The 17,963-nt window shown below is 39.4% G+C and overlaps 1 protein-coding gene across 2 annotated transcripts in view; it reads right to left on the bottom strand.

The window, feature by feature from the left end:
- Positions 1 to 1,128: 1,128 nt before the first annotated feature.
- PAXIP1 (PAX interacting protein 1) overlaps positions 1,129 to 17,963 on the bottom strand; it is an 83,800-nt gene continuing 66,965 nt past the window's right edge. The window contains exons 16-21 of one of the 2 annotated variants that reach the window (XM_054021137.1): positions 12,128 to 12,296; positions 7,622 to 7,722; positions 5,830 to 5,964; positions 5,663 to 5,738; positions 3,515 to 3,574; positions 1,129 to 2,725 (exon numbers count right to left, since the gene is read on the bottom strand). In XM_054021137.1, coding sequence (XP_053877112.1) covers positions 2,709 to 2,725; positions 3,515 to 3,574; positions 5,663 to 5,738; positions 5,830 to 5,964; positions 7,622 to 7,722; positions 12,128 to 12,296 — 558 coding nt within the window. In that variant the 3' untranslated portion in view covers positions 1,129 to 2,708. The other variant, XM_054021136.1, reaches the window with a different exon arrangement.

The following is a 17,963-nucleotide window of genomic DNA, read 5'->3' as shown; positions in this document are numbered from 1 at the left end:
TTCCCCCACCAATTTCCTGGTGAGTCCAGATCCAACCCCCTTGGATCTTAAAATAAGGAAAAATCAAGCAGGTTCTTAAAAAGAAGGCTTTTAATTAAAGAAAGAAAGGTAAAAATCATCTCTGTAAAATCAGGATGGAAAATAACTTTACAGGGTAATCAGATTCAAAGAGCCCAGAGGAACCCACTCTAACCTTAGGTTCAAAGTTACAGCAAACAGAGGTAAACCCTCTAGCAAAAGGAACATTTACAAGTTGAGAAAACAAAGATAAAACTAACATGCCTTGCCTGGCTGTTACTTACAAGTTTGAAATATGAGAAACTTGTTTAGAAAGATTTGGAGAACATGGATTGATGTCCGGTCCCTCTTAGTCCCAAGAGCGAACAACCCCCAAAACAAAGAGCACAAACAAAAGCCTTCCCCCTCCCCAAGATTTGAAAGTATCTTGTTCCCTTATTGGTCCTTTGGGTCAGGTGTCAGCCAGGTTACCTGAGCTTCTTTACCCTTTACAGGTAAAAGGATTTTGGTGTTTCTGGCCAGGAGGGATTTTATAGTATTGTACACAGGAGGGTTGTTACCCTTCCCTTTATAGTTATGACACCCTGCAAGAAAGAGATCATATTATGAAGGGTTGCACAACTTGCTGAATGGCATCCCATTTTGGTGTCACAAGGAGGTGGAACTTTTCTTGTTCTGATCCTGGCTAACTTCTGCTCCCTTTCATCATCTCCACCTGCCTTGAAGCAAGAGACAACTTATTTCTCGTGGCTTTGTCACTTGTGATAGGGCAGCCATACCAAACCTCATGCCGATCAAACCTTTCTCACTATTGTCACCATTGTGTATTTTCTGTACCCCCCACACATAAAAATCACTACTCAGAGTAAAAAGATATGAAGTGAAAACTACAATGCTAAAGAAAACTGAAGTGATAGTTCAGGGACCTATTGCCCAGGGTGGTAAGAAAACAACATAGGACAACCGGGCTGTTTTCTTAAATATCCTCACACTTAATTCTCAGATTCTAGAAACGTACACGGTATATCAACATTCAACTGCTTTTTAAACAGTTTCAAAGCTCTTACTGACAATGTGCACATGCTCAAGAGTGAGAATCTGCAGAGGCAATTCTCAATGAAGAATCAATATTTATTTTGAATGATACACGTTTCAACAACAAAAAAATTCCAATAGGTATCACTAGAACTGGCAAAAAAAAAAAAAAAGTCATTCAAAATTTTTAGCAAAATTTTGAACTCAACATTTTATCCAGCTCTAAGATCAGCAGTAAACAGACTGTATAGTTTGAAGATTTCATGTATTATAGTAACCCCAAGGAGGAGCAAAAAATGCTTAAGAAATCACATCAGAGAGTGCAGGACTCCAATTCAGCAAGGTACTTAACCATATGCTTAACTTTAAACATTCCCAGAAGGGAAGCAACAGAGAAAGAGGTCAATTACCACAGAGATTTTATGCATTCTCTAAAACACAAAATACATAGTTTTAAATACTTATATAAATTAAATAGTATGATATAAACCGAGCTTTCTATGGACAAACTGAAGATCAGCTTTGCTCACTTTTTGATATTACTACCTTTGCAAAATCTTCTCAACAAGTGTGTCTAAATAAGAACATAGTGCCTGCTAAAACACATGGTTAGATACTGTTCAAAATACTTCTGAGCAATTCAGAGCACACTTAAATGCAAGAGTTACACTGGGTCAGCAGCATGCATGGTGCTTCACAAGTAAACAGAATGCCTCTCCCCTGACATAACTGCTTGCTGATTAAGCAAAATGTAGGTGCTCTCAGACTGGGTTTTTTATCTATTTGTTGATCAGGATTAAGAATCTAAAGCGATAAAGTAGATGTAATGGCATGTGTATTGCAAGAACAGTTCACTTTTGATAAAATACAAGTTAAAAATAATTTTGAGAGATTTTTAAAAATATTTATTTCATAAAATTGATTACACAGAAGAAAGTTATCACAACAGTATTACGAGTGTGTGGGCTGTAGTCACTCCCTCCAAGTTTATAAATGTGTCGAAAGGAACACATTTATACACTTACAAGAATTTCCTTTTAATTTACCTGGTTTTTATATATTAACATACCCCCAAAAATAAACTTAAAATCTCACACCACTTGGAAAAATGATTCACTTTCTTTTACCAGAGTGCCATAACTGCACAATATTTAAAAAAACACCACTAAAATTTAGAGTAAAACATTTATAGTACATTTATTTAAAACTTGGGCAAAATACCAATATAAAAGAAAATAGAGTGTAAGAAATAAAAATAAAGTACAAAACATTTTCAATCTTCAAATCCATAACTTAAGAGACAACAAGCCCTTTTTATTTTTATTTTCACATCCAAATTTTCCTTTAGATTGAAGTACCATAGTTAAAATATTTAAAAACTAGCAAACTAATTAATTATGATATCTAAAACGGGATCTTTTAAAACGGTAGTATAATACAAAACATAGTAAATTATGTTTCCTCATAATAAAATTACACATCCTAAAAAAGATGCAGTTTTTTTTTTTGCTTTCCTGCTTTGAACTGCTCATCATCCCAAGGAACACAGCTGGAAAACAGCACTCACAGGAAGTATTAGTTACTTTACACGGTGGCTGGAACAGCTAGATTTAATGCTCCAAGGACTCCGAAGCAATAAGGCATTTTACTATCCATCAAGTAAATTTATATGTAAGTTTGTTAAGGGAAAACAACTTTGAAAAATCAGTGCAGAAAAAATTTACATAAAAACATTAACTCAAAGAAGTATAATGCTTGCTTTTCTTAGGCGAATATTACAGATATCTACAGGGTTTACAACATTTTGGACTAACGAGCTATTTACTACTTCTAGAAACCACTGACAGATAGAATTTATACTTTTGCTTAAAATGTTGCTATTGTTCAATCTACTTTTTTGTGTGTTCAGAATAATCTTTTCTAGAATATACTTCAAACAAGCCAAAAAATTTTAAGCCCCTCCCCCCCAATCAATTACATCATATTTATGTAGTACCTTCTTTATCCATCTTTGATACATTATTGCAATCCAAAAATGTTTAGTTTCAGTAATCAGGATAAAATTTGTCATTTTAAAATTAATTATTCAGACCATTCCCCAACTCATCTACCCCATAGGGTTCTCTGCTTCAGGGGAATCTGAAGTAATCTGTCAAGTACTGGGAAAACAGCAAGTATGTTTTCCACAAATCCACCCAAGTCTGAAATTCAAGACAAAGCAGTCTGTGTCTAGATAGGTCCAACTGTGCAAAAAGGGAGGAGGATGAATATAACATAGAGGAGACTACACATATGAGTGATTGGAAAAAAGTCACCAAATTCATTCTACTTTAAATTGAACCTACGTCTCCAGAAACAACAGACTAACGTATTAACTTACCTTGTCTCCTAGTATATAAATACATTTAGTAAAACCTTTCCCAACGATCACATTTCTTGGTTTTCATATAAAAAGGATATGATTCATAATCCAGTGTTTGAGTAAGTACTCCAGTCAGAACAAACTCCGCATTATGGACATCTAGAAATATTTTAAAAATATACAAGATTAATATACTACAGAGAGCCTTCTTCACTCTACATCGCAAGGAGCATGGGGGATTAGCTGAGATATGTCCACTGACAGACCTAGAATTGAACACTGAAGAACTGTAAGACAGGCATTCTCTGTGGGATTGTTTTACTTTGACCCTATTAGCTCTATCAGTGCGACACAGCTATAGTATACTGACTTGGCCTATCTGCTTGACCACTTGCCTGAAATGGGCCCTGATCCTGCACAAAGTTCTGTTTGAGAAGAACCCTGTAAATCACTGAAGCACCATGAGAGTGCAGTTCAGTCACTGAAGCACTACAGGAGTGCAGGGGGAGAGGGGTTTCTCCACAGGATCAAAGCTTTGGTTAGGAAGGTGTTGTGTTTTTTTTGTCTGAAGTGTGATTACTGTTGGTTATTACACTGGGTCCATATTTGTGGCTACTGTATGTAGATGTGCAAGTATTGTCTGTGTGGATCCCGCTATTGGTGTTTGGGCATCTCATGCATGCAGGTTCAGAAAGCTTGGCCAGCAGTGTCAACTGGGTCCGCACATGCACCTTGCATGTCCCAGTTCCCCAAACCCGAGGGCATAAAAGGGGATGCAGCCCCAACTGCCACTCAGTTCTCTCTGACTGCCTATGGCAGCGAGTTGGAACTGTATACAGTCCTCCCTGCTACACGCAGCAGATTTAGAACTTCTCTGTTTATCCCCTCTCTAGTGCAGGATTAGTATTAGTGTTCGAAGTGTTCTTCTGTCCTGTTGACAAATTTATTTTCTTCAGATCTTTCAGGATTGGTACCAAGGCAATTCCCCTACCTCACAGTAAACACAGCCCCAAGTGTTTAAACCCTGCCCTTCAATGATGGCCTCATATCAGTCATAGGTGGGTCTATGAAATGGTTTCTCAGCCTGTGGTTCTTAGGGGGACACATCTCAATGGGTGCTCCACTCTCGGTGTACTTGCGCCCCTTGTGCCTTTGTTCAGAGATTTCACATAGCAGTGTCTGTTTGGCCTGCACATATGCTACATAGTTTCATGCTCCACACCAAACGCTGCATATAGCGCTGTGCAGAATTGCCCTCAGTTCCTTCTCTACTGTGAAGCTCCATAGCACACAACTCCAAAGCAGAGGGGAAGGAGGGCGAATAGTGAAGCACCCATAGGGAAACACCTCTCAAAGAACCAGTTCCTGCACTGAGTAACCATTTCTTCTCGTTTGAGTAGCTAGGGGGTCACAGTTGAGGTAAAAATCAATACGGATGACTGCTAAGGTTCTCTCTCAGACTGAGGTGGTTGAGAAGGAACTGAGGATGGTTCGCCCACAGAGCACCATATAACCATGGTGTGGAGCATGAGACTGGGTAACACACTTGCACAGGCCAAATGGACACTTATGTGAAATCTCCAATTAAAGACGCAGAAGGAGCAAGCGCACCTAGAATGAAGCACCCATAGGGACACTACTTGAAGAAAAATTGTGTGATTATTCTGCCTTGGAGACACTGACAACTTCAAAATCACATTTCCATCTGAAAATGCTGTACCTACTATTTAAATTATAATGATTTTATGAGATATACAAAGATCAGAAAATAAACCTAAAACAGAGAAAGATATGCAGTTTGTGCATTTGTTGCTAGTCAACTGCATTTCCTGTCTTATGAATTGGTATGATGACTAACATGCAGTCTTTTTGGTCCTGGAAGACTATTCTGCAGTAGCAGAGCTGAAACTGAAAAGCAGCAGAAAATTTGCACAACAAGATGGCAGGAAGGATAAGATAGGGGTCTGAACTATTGGGTGACAGTAACAGGTCTGCTCAAACATCAGCAGGTAAGCAGAAAAGCCCTATATATTTTATTTTAAAACCAAGGACATACTATTAAAAAGGTGCTTCATCACGTGTGTTTTTTTTGGTTTTTTTTGTTTTTTTTTTTAAGTAGACAGTACTCCTTTAACTGTATTTTAAATCTATGACTGTTCCCAGTAATGGGTGTATGTACTTATACAATGAAAAATAAATACAGTAAGCAAATTATGAATTGGAATTCTATTAGCAGTTCACACGTACCTATGCCTCTGGCAAAATATTCTCGACATAAGTGAAGATCATTTTCACAGGATATCAAGATTATCGCTGACAAACTCTAAATTAAAAAAAAAACCTAAATATGAGTTCAAATAAGAACAATATATTTTATACGTCATTTTTAGAAAGCCAAGTGATACTGTACTCACTTTGTTTTGTTTGTGTTCCATAAGTTTTCGAAAAGAAGGTTGTTTGGATAATACTTTTCCTCCTGCACATTCCACAATTGCCTTCATGGTGGAAAGGCTAGGACAAATTCCAGGTGTAATGTAAAAATATTTCCCCTAAAAACAAAAATCTTTTTTTAAAAATATATACATACACATATATAAATAAAATGTAAAAAAGGGGAAAGTGAAGAGTACAACTTTTGATCCTTTAGCATCTGATATGTGTATAGTGCTGACATCCACTATAATGCAAGGGTCATTTTAAAAATTATGAAGCAGATCTTCTGCTGGTGTAAACTGTCATAGCTCCATTAAGAGCTATGATAACTTACACTAACTGAAGATCTGCCCCTATTTACCTCAAATCTTTCTGTGACGCTTACAATAATGACCATAAAACCTTCAAATGGTAAATATTTTCTTAATGAATATTAAACAGCAGTTAGGTAAGGATGCAAAAAGAAACACCCCTATTTCAACTGTGTGGTTGCCCAATGGCTAGCAAAAGGACTTCTACAAAGAAAAGGTGAGTCTTATTTTCCAATTTATAACCACTAAATTTCTATTTCTATCTAGCTATCTAGTTTCACTGACAATTTCTTATTGTCCAGTTTATAACCACAAATTTCTATGGTCTGCCAACAAAACTACAACTAGCTTTCTGCCTGCTTGAGACTGTTAATAAAGGTGATTATATAAAGTGTATTTTATCTGTTCCTACTTGCTTGCCATCTGAACTGGTAAAGAGATGCTATTTTAACTTCTTTGACCCTCCAGCCAACTTTACTTCCAGAAAAAAATTGAAATTTTACATTATTTTTGGCTTCCGAATTTCTGATTGAACTATGCCAGGTGCAAAAGGTTTTATGCTCAATCCCTAAAGAGTTATCTTGACATGCCTAAGTAAATTGGTCTCTGTTAAAACAACACTTCCACTCCAAATCTAAAATTGTTTCTTATAATGCACAATCCTGGGACAAAGTTCAGGAAAGTCATCTTTTAGATGAGGTATGTCTCATTATGTATTGCTCTCAGGACAAAGGTGAATGGTTTCCTTGTTTGCTGTGAAAACGTAGCACAGAAAGGCCAACTTTTTCTTTTTCTTTAAGTATAAGAATAAAACCAATAGTGATACAGATGTAGTGTATACCAATAGCAACACTATCTGACATATGATTTTAGTAATTGTCAGGTTATTTCATTGTAAGTTTTACATGAAATATTTAGAAATCTACCTATACAAATATTCTTAGAAGAATCACATCATTCTGCTCTTAACAGGAGTCTGAAAGTAAAGTGATTATACAGATGAAACTAGCTTGCATATATGTTTTCTATTAAGAAGTCAAACTGCTTTAAAAGATTATGAAACTGCATTAAAACTTTGGTTCCAAGTGGAATTCTAATTCAATGCTAACAATAAAAATGTCACATGTATCTGCATTGTGCAGAAAACATATATGCAAGATTGTTTCCCCTATAAGTACATGTATAAATTTCAGCTAATAGCAATAACACACTCCAGGGAGTTCTTTCATTTGGTTTTAGACACCTAAGTTTTTAGCCTTTTGTGTTATTCTGCCTTCTTGCCTATGCGCATGCCTACCAGGAAAGCTGTCTTATTACTTAAGCACATGTTTGGGAAAAGCATTGATAATTATCAGAAAAATACATTTAAGATTGATCAAATGAGTGACCAAGCATGTTTTGTCTTTTATTGTAGCAATGAAAAACATATATGTATTTACGCATGTTATTAAAAAGTGTGTACCTTAAAAAGTGGAGCCACTTGTGCTCTCTTTAGAGACTCCTCTAAACTGAAGCAGAAAAGCACCTCAGCTTCTGCATCTCGGAGCATGAAGTTCTGCTCATCTGGAAAAGAAAATATACACGTTACAAATGTGACAAAGGAAGAAAAGATGTCAACATAACCCTTTGCCCAGATTCAAACCTTATTTCAAATTGTTATCAAAAACGAATGGTAAAAAATTTGGTAAAAACCTCATTTGTTTTGGTGTAACATGAGCATAATCTCATTGCTTTTAATAAAAAACTGCCTTTTATTGAAGTCAAGCTACTAAACAATGTTGTCCATTTAAAAGTCACGACCCCTGTATAAAATGTGTTATTATAATTTAATTTTACTATTATTGAGGATCAACCAAAATTACTGACTGACAAATATTCTTAATATATTTCTGTATTTTTGCTGTGTTTACTTTGTAGATTTCACAGCATTTTCTATCCTATATGGGCCCCACAACTTCTGTATTGGAGAGCTTCAAGCCACATTAATGCATTTATCCCCATTTATGAAAAGGTTGTAGAGCAGTTTTTAAACTAAGGGCTGGGGGAAAGCTGACAGGGGTGGAGAAGCACATGGTTTGGACAGAGACATCCCTAGGGGAGGATCTATAAATGGAGATTCTCTATGTCCTAGTAAGGAGGAGAGGATGGAAGATGATAAAATATGCATAGGATATGATGAGAAACAATTACATGAAAAAAAATCCCATTCAATTACATCATGTAATGGCAAACAGCAAAAAAGTGACAAGTTTTTATATTGCTATAAAACAGGCATCACAGAAACTTGGTGGAATGAGGATAATCAATGGGACACAGTAATACCAGTGTACAAAATATATCAGAAGGACAAAACAGGTCGTGCTGGTGGGGAAGTGGCACTGTATGTGAAAGAAAGGGTAGAATGAAATGAAGTAAAAATCTTAAGTGAACCAAACTGTACCACAGAATCTCTATGGATAGTAATTTCATGCTCGAATAATAAGAATATAGCAGTAGGGATATACTACCGACCACCTGACCAGGGTGGTGATAGTGATTGTCAAATGCTCAGGGAGATTAGAGAGACTATAAAAATAAACTCCATAACAACGGGGGATTTCAACTATCCCCATATTGACTGGGTACATATCACCTCAGGACAGGATGCAGAGATAAAGTTTCTAAGTGGAGCACAGGATATGATTAAATAGGTGAATATAGCTGGACCGCCTGATAATATGACCACAATATAATTAAATTTAACATCCCTGTGGCAGGGAAAACATCACAGCAGCTCAACATGGTAGCATTTAATTTCAAAAAGGGGAACTACACAAAAATTGACAGGTTTCAGAGTAGCAGACGTGTTAGTCTGTATCCGCAAAAAGAACAGGAGTACTTGTGGCACCTTAGAGACTAACCAATTTACTTGAGCATAAGCTTTTGTGGGCTACAGCCCACTTCATCAGATGCATAGAATGGAACATATAGTAAGATGATATATATACACACAATACAGAGAACATGAAAAAGTGGAATTAGCCATACCAACTGTAAGAAGCTAAGCTATAAAAGATGCAGCGAGAGGCAAAAAGGCATCCTTTAAAACGAGGAAATTAAATCTTAGTAAGGAAAATAGAAAGGAGCATAAACTCTGGCAAGTGAAGTGTAAAAATGTAATTAGGAAGGCCAAAAAAAGAATTTCAAGAACAGCTAGCCAAAGATCAAAAAGTAATAGCAAAAAAATCTGTAAGTACATCAGAAGCAGGAAGTCTGCTAAACAACCAGTGGGGCCACTGGATGATCGAAATGCTAAAGGAGCACTCAAGGACAATAAGGCCATTGCGGAGAAACTAAATGAATTCTTTGCATCGGTCTTCATAGCTGAGGATGTGAGGGAGATTCCCAAACCTGAGCCATTCTTTTTAAGTGACAAATCTGAAGAACTGTCCCAGATTGAGGTATCACTAGAGGACCTTTTGGAACAAATTGATAAATCAAACAGTAATATGTCATAAGGTATTCACCCAAGGGTTCTGAAGGAACTCAAATGTGAAATTGCAGAACTGCTAACTGTGGTTTGTAACCTATCATTTAAATCAGCCTCTGTACCAAATGAATGGAGGATAGCTAATGTGATGCTAATTTTTAAAAAGGGCTCCAGAGGTAATCCCGGCAATTACAGGCCCGTAAACATGACTTCAGTACCAGGCAAACTGGTTGAAACTATAATAAAAAACAGAATTGTCAGACACAGATGAACAACATTTGTTGGGGAAGAGTCAACGTGTTTTTTGTAAAGGGAAATCATGCCTCACCAATCTATTAGAATTCTTTGTGGGGGTCAACAAGCATGTGAACAAGGAGGATCCAGTGGATATAGTGTACTTAGATTTCCAGAAAGCCTTTGACAAGGTTCTTCACCAAAGGCTCTTAAGAAAAGTAAGCTGTCAGTGGATAAGAGGGAAGGTGTTCTCATGGGTTGGTAACTGGTTAAAAGATAGGAAACAAAAGGTAGGAATAAATGGTCAGTTTTCAGAATGGAGAGAGGTAAATAGTGTCCCCCAGAGCTCTGTACTGGGACCAGTACTATTCAACATATTCATAAATGATCTGGAAAAACAGGTAAACAGTGAGATGGCAAAATTTGGAGATGATACAAAATTACTCAAGATAGTTAAGTCCAAAGCAGACTGTGAAGAGCTACAAAGGGATCTCTCAAAACTGGGTGACTGGGCAACAAAATGACAGATGAAATTCAATGTTGATAAATACAAAGTAATGCACATTGGAAACATAATCCCAACTCTACATATAAAATTATGGGGTCTAAATTAGCTGTTACCGGTCAAGAGAGAGATCTTGGTGTCATTGTGACTAGTTATCTGAAAACAGCCACTCAATGTGCAGTGGCACTCAAAAAAGCTAACAAAACGTTGGGAATCAGTAAGAAAGGGATAGATAATAAGACAGAAAATGTCATATTGCCTCTATATAAATCCATGGTACGCCCACATCTTGAATACTGTGTGCAGATGTGGTCACCCCATCTCAAAAAAGATATATTAGAATTGGAAAGGGTTCAGAAAAGGGCAACAAAAATGATTAGGGGTATGGAACAGCTTCCATATCAGGAGAGATTAATAAGATTGGGACTTTTCAGCTTGGAAAAGAGACGACTAAAGGTGGGATATGATAGAGGTCTATAAAATCATGATGGATGTAGAGAAAGTAAATAAGGAAGTATTAGTTATGCCTTCTCGTAACACAAGAACTAGGGTCTCCAAATGAAATTAATAGGCAACAGGTTTAAAACAAACAAAAGGAAGTATTTCTTCACACAATGCACAGTCAAATTAGGTGTGCTTAACAGGAACTTTGTGGAACTCTGCCAGAGAATGTTGTGAAGGCCAAGACTATAACAGGATTCAAAAAAGAACTAGATAAATTCATGGAGGCTAGGTCCATCAATTGCTAACAGCCAGGATGAGCAAGGATGGTGTCCCTAACCTCTGTTTGCCAGAAGCTGGGAATGGGCGACAGGAGGATGGATCCCTTGATGGTTACCTGCTAGGATTATACATACATACGTACACACTCACACACACTTCCAGTCCTAAATGCACTTTTATCCACAAGTGCATTGCACTCAAGCTTTCATCTTTACTTCAGAAAAATTCCTGTTAAGCATACCTAATTTGATTTAAAGAAAAGGGTGGATCAACATTAGTTATTTTTTCTTTGTCTACATTATAGTCATGCCTACCAACATAATGCATACAACGTGCAGTTTTTTTTTTAAACCATCTCCCCCTCCCCCCAGAAAACCCCAAACAAACCAACCAACCAACCTAGACATCTAAAAAGCAGCAGAAGTGCAAATGGATGAAGCACTAGTTAAAATTATGGTTGGTATGCAGAGAACAGAAATAAAGAAAAGGGAGGGAGGCTTATGAAGGCTTTAAGTAATATTAGTGCATACTATGCTATTTGATAATTCAGAACATTTAAAACAAAGGAATAATGTTATTAAAAGTTAAGAAAAAAGGAACTAGTTTTCTTTCCTTTGGGTGAAGTAATTGGTATTAAACCATGCGGAGAGCTGAAGGCAAAGGGCTTTAATTGAAAGAGAAAAAGTTAATAGAAAACCAAAGTGAATTTTGTTCCTATGATACCACTACACTGATAGCAGAACCCTTATTCAACCATGAAATATTTTTTAAAAATTAAACATTTTGTCGGTTCTAAAATACAAAACAGACTGCTAAGGTCTTAGCTGTCAACTATGTCTGAAGAGAATTGTTTGAATTTTTACGTACAATTTATTCAGACAATAACTGAATGCCTAATATCACATTCCAAAATAGTGGTCTAAACAAAATCAATCACAAAAAAATATGTTTTGTTCAAATATAATTACCACCCTTGCATACTTTTTAAAAAAATATTGTTCAGTTTATCTATATGAGTGACTCTAGTATTCACTTACCAACAAATTTCTGGCATTTGAAACACTCTTCTAACCACTCCGGAGTTACTATGTGCTTGACTACTGAAATTGCTGTCAGGAACTTTACAGTACGGGTCACTTTGCTGGCAACTAGATGTGTGCATTTCTGTGCAGATTCTGCTACTTCACCCCCAAGAATGTAGAGTTTCTGAAAGTTAGAATCATAGAATTATAGAAATGTAGGGCTAGAAGGGATCTTCAGAAGTCATCTAATCCAGTCCTCTCTGTTGAGGCAGGACCAAATAAACCTAGATCATCTAGATAACCTAATCTGTTCTTAAAGACCTCCAATGATGGGGATTACACAACCACCCTTGGAAAACTATTCCAGTGCTTAATTATCCTTATAGTTGGAAAGCTTTTCCTACTATTTAACCTACATCTCCCTTGCTGCAGATTAAGCCCATTACTTCTTGTCCTATCTTCAGTGGAGATGCAGTACAATTGACCCCTTCATAACAGCTCTTAATATATTTGAAGACTATTAGGACTGCTCCCTCCCCTCCACCAACCAAGTCTTCTTTTCTCAAGACTAAACCTTTTATCATTTTTTTTTAAGATTACATTAATAAAAACATTAAAAAGGATAAAGTGGGAAGCATAAAGCAGTTATCAAACTATTGCATCCCAGAGGCTGCATTAGCTGCTATGGAGTTCTATAGCGATGCTCTGTTGATTGCTAGTGGTGGTGGTACTAAGGAAGGCAGACTCTGTGACACCCCAGCAAATCCTCCTCATATCATGCTTACTTGAACAATGTTCAGGTAAAACTATTTGGGCCTGAGGAAAGATGTGAAAGTTTCATTCCAAACCAATGAAACACCCCAATATTCACTTCCTATAGGGCACATATATGAATCCTATAAACGTTAAATTGGTACATCTATGAAGTGCACACACTTTAAAAAACACCCATTTATTTTATGTAGGAAGTTTCAATATGTTTACAAATCTATGCCATGTAAATATCACAGACAAAACAACTGTAACAACAGGGAGCTTTTGTTTAGATAAGTAACCTCCATTTATACTGTATAATGTTTATCTGTAACTGGAGGTTCTTCTAGAAGTGTGGTCCCTATCTGTATTCCATACATGGGTATGCATACACACCATGTGCCTGAGTCTGGAGATTTTCACTAAGCAGAGTACATTGTTCCACACAGGCACAGTTCTCCTCATGCTCTGAACCTAGGGTATATATGGGAGGCGGTGCAGACTGGCGCCTCTCCAGTTCCTTCTCCTACCACAAATCCAGTTATGATCTACAGCAGAGGGGATGGAGGAGAGGTAGTGGAATACAGATAGGAACCGCACATCTCAAAGAGACTTTAGTTACAGGAAAGTACCCTCCTTTTCTTCTTCCAGTGATAGTTCCTATGTGTATTCCACATGTGGGAGATTAGCAAGCAGTAGTCAAACAGGAGATGGGTGCAAGGATGCAGAAATGATGGCTGACTGTAATACTTCTGTCCTCATAGTTGCATCTGTAGTAGAAGACTGGACCAAAGCGCAATGTTTTGTGAAGGTGTGAAAGGCACTCCAGATAGCTGCCCTAGATCTCTCTTGTAGAGATGCAGTAGTCTAGTCTCACGTACATGCAGTAGAGGTTGCTTGTACTCTGGGGGAATGGGCCCTCACCCTCTCTGGGGCAGGGATGTGAGCTAGCTGGTAACAAAGGATAATGCAATCAGAGATCCATTTAGAAAGTCTCTGTGCAGATATAGCTTGACCACTCAATCTCTCTGCTATAGTAAACAAAAAGACTAGGTGTCTTTCTAATCACCGTTTTTCTTTGCAGATAAATGCCTGTGCTCTTAGGATGTACAGAGATTGAAGCTCTCTCTCTCCTCATCAGAGGCATGCAGTTTTGGGAAAAAGTATCTGTAAGTTGGATGATTTGATTCATATGAAACTCTGGAATTATTTTGGTGATGCATTTTAGGTGGGGCCAAAGAGAGACCTTTTCTTTATAGAAGGCAGTATATGGTGGATCTGCCATCATTGCTCCCAGCTCGCTGACTCTCTTGGCTGATGTGATGGTGCCTAGGAAGGCAACTTTCATTTACAGATGGGACATAGAACATGTGGCTAAAGGTTCAAAAGGAGGTTTGGAGAGAGAAGAAAGAATGAGGTTGAGGTCCCAATGAAGAACTGGCTTCACCAGCAGTGGGAAGGATCTAAGAAGTCCTTTCAGGAATTTAGTCGTCATGGGAGGAGGGAAGATAATGTTAGACAATAGGACAACCACACTATCTGGATATCCTGGGACCAGATGATTGGGAAGAAAGCATTGCCCGCAGGTGGACTGCTCTTAGTTCCAGTAAATGGATAGACACCCTGGACTCCCCCAGGGGTTCAGATGCCTTATGCAGTATGTTTGTCCATCTGAGCTCCCCAAACTAAGAGCGAGGCATCAGTAGCAATCGTTGCCTCAGTTGTAGGTGTGAGCAAGGAATCCCCACTCAAACTTTCTCCAGCTTCGTCCACCAGATGAGAGAGGCCAGAAACTTGGACGGAACAATTATTCTGGCATTGAGATGGACTTTTTCTGGTGAGAAGATGGACTGATTTTGCAGGCAACAAAGATGAAGCCTGGCAAATGGTGTCATATGTGTGCATGTGGCCATGTGACCAAAAAGGGAAAGGCAAGTTTTGACTGAAGACAGAGGTCAGAGAATGACCTGTTTTATGAGCTCTTCCATCGCATGGAATATCTTGGTAAGTAAATAGGCTCTTGCTGTAGTTATGTCCAAGGTCGCTCCCATGAAATCTATGGACCTTGTGGTGGTCAAAATGGACTTTTCTTGGGTGACACAAATTCCCAAGGAAGATAGTAAATGGAGCAGGAATTGGGTAGCCAACTGGACTTCCTTTATGATCTGCCTGTCTGTAGCGGGGTGGTCACTCCGCTCATGACCTGAAGGGCTTAAAACAGCCCTGGGAGAGGGCTGGGGTGGGGGAAAAGCTAGGCTGATTGGGGGAAAGCAGCCACAGGTGGGGCTACGCCCCAATCAGGCCATGGCTGGCCCTATAAGAGGGCTGAGGGCCAGAGACTGGAAGACACTCTTCTAGCTTTTTGAGACAGAAGGACCTGGCTGCGTGGGAGCTGGCAGTAGCCACTGAGGCAAGGTAGGGATAAAGGGTTGGGGGTTCCCCTGGGAGGGGAGACCCAGAGACAGTGGGTTGCTGCTGGGGGCAGAACCCTGAAGTAGAGGGACACCAGGGTCCAGGAGGGACATGGGGGCCAGTGGCGTGCAAGTTACCGGCCTGCAGAAGGCGCTCTGGATTGGAAAGAGCTAATTCCTGAGATGACCAGCAGAAGGCGCTGCACCAGTGAGTCATTGCCCTGCCACACTGTCATAAGCCAGTTGTTAAGTTACAGGAAGATGGAAAACCAACTTCCTCTTATCCAAGCTGCCACCACTGAAAAGACTTTTGCAAAGACCCGGGGTTCCGTAGCTAGGCCAAACTGGGCTCTGCATTGGTAATGGTCTTCACCAAAGAGGAACCTTCTGTGGGATAGGTAAATGTCTATCTGAAAGAATGTCTATGTGAAAATTAAAATTCAGCATGGTCACACTGGCATCAATAATTCCCTGCACTGAAGAAGGCAAACTATTTAACAAACAGTTTGCCCTCTTACAGAGAGAGAATTATTGATGCCAGTGTGACCATGCAGAATTTTAATTTTTTGGATGAATAATATATTTAGTTGGCCTAGGTCGAGAATCAGACTCCATCTCCCATTCATTTTGGGGACTAACAAGTACGGGGAGTAGAATCCTTTCCCTTGATGCTGAGAAGGAACTCTTTCTATGGCTCCCCAGTGGAGAAGGGAGTCCACTTCTTATGCAGAATTTCCTCGTGTGACTAGTCCCAGCAAAGGAGCCAGGAAGGAAGTTTGGGGATAGGGATTGATAGAAATGCGATCAGATAGCCATAGTGAATAATTTCCAGCACCCATTTGTCTGTTGCGAAAGCCCTCCATTTGTGGGCAAATTGGGTATGGTGGCCTCCAAAAAACTTGACGGGTAGGATGATGTGGCATCAATAAAGGGATACAGGTCTCAACAGTCCCATCAAAAGAAATTCTTTCGGTGAGAGTAAGGTGTGCCAGTCGATGTTGCAGGAGCTGTGTACCTTGGCCTTTGTACTGTCTGTTTGTGTGGTGGATCCTGGGAGCACTAGTGGTAAAACGACTGAGGAGATGGTCAAACTCTGTACCACTGCTTGTGATGGTTCCTCTTAAATTTATGGATAGAGATAGCCAGACAACAAACTCAAGTCTTGAGAGAGTGGAGAGATTCATCAGTCTTTTCACTGAACCGGTTGACTGTATTAAAGGGGAGATCTTGAATGGTACTCTGCTCCTCCCCAGGGAAACCTGAGGATTCTAACAGGAATCTCTCCTCAGAACAATGGTCACAGCCATACCTCTGGACACAGTCTGCAGCATCTACTGAAACCTAGAGAGAAGTTTTGGGCACTAATTCTCCTTCATCAATTAAGGACTGGAACTGAACTCTATCTTCCTGAGGGAGCTTATCCTTAAAATCCAACAAACTCTGCATAATTAGTGGCGTTGTATTTAGGAGGAAGGGCCTCATAATTTGAAATTCTAAATTGGAGAGAGGCAAACACCTTTTCTCCTAGAAGAACTAGTCACTTGGCACTCTAGTCCAAGGGTGTAGTTTTGGGGTGCTGCAGCCTGGATTTTTTAGTGACAGCTTGTACCACCACATAGTTGGATGATGAGTGAGAGAATAGAAACTCTGTCCCTTTAAATGGAACAAACTAGTGCTTCTCAGCACTCTTTGGGGTGGGAGTGCAAGAAGCAGAAGTGTGCCACACCGTTCTAGCTGGATCCATGATGGCCTTGGTGATAGGGAGGGCTGCTCAACGGGGACCCAAAGGTTGCAAGATATCCAGCAATCTATGTTGTGACCCCTGAACCTCTCCAAGCTGTATCTGGAGCTTGGACACCACCCTTTGTAGGAGCTACTGATATTGCCTCTAGTCATCAGGCAGAGATGGTGAAGATGGCATAGCTGCCTCATCTGGGAAAGACAATGAAATTGCTCCCAAAACCATCAGAACTGTTGGATTCAGTTCAGCTCAGTCTTCTACATATTCCAATGGGGCCAGCTGGTGTTGGCCAAGAGATGGCAAGTAAGGTTCATGTACTGATTCTGGGTAATGCCAGTATGAAGGCTAAACCGGCTGAGGAGAACCCCATAGCACTGGGTACCACCTGTTTCTCAGAAAGGCCTATTTTGATTGCAGGATGGAACCCTGCTCTCTTTAGGCCCGTTTTTGCATACGGGGGGGGGGGGGGGGGGTCTTTTTTTTCTTTGGGGCAGCCTTGGAAGAATGCTGTCTCTGTGCTTGTGACAATGCCCCATACTCTCATGAGAAGCCTTCACCTTAGGCTTAGAAGTCTCAGTCTCGAGCACTGAGCTTATGCTTGGAGGGACTCTGCCTGTTGATTGAAGCTGATGTCTAGGGGGTTGTCCTTAGCCCAGAAAGTCTGACTTAGATCTCATGGCCTTTTCTATCAGATGTTTTCTAAGTCTTGACTCTCACGAGTTCTGGGAGAGAAGGAGCAGCAAATGTTGCACTTAGCCAAGATGTAAGCCTAAAAGCAGTGCTGGTGTTTGTCACTCACTGAAAAGGAACGGGGGGCGGGAAACACAATTCTGTAACCCTGGGACTCTGGACATAATCCTAGCCTCCCATGGAGGATTTCCCCAGGATGGGGGGAAACAACTAATTACACTAGTACTTAACACTCAAAGAGTAAAGTAGTAAAACT

Source organism: Malaclemys terrapin, chromosome 2 (genome assembly GCF_027887155.1).
Source record: "Malaclemys terrapin pileata isolate rMalTer1 chromosome 2, rMalTer1.hap1, whole genome shotgun sequence".
In the NCBI taxonomy this organism is placed as follows: domain Eukaryota; kingdom Metazoa; phylum Chordata; order Testudines; family Emydidae; genus Malaclemys; species Malaclemys terrapin.
Note: the sequence above shows the minus strand (reverse complement) of the source record. Positions and strands in the feature narration are given on the sequence as shown.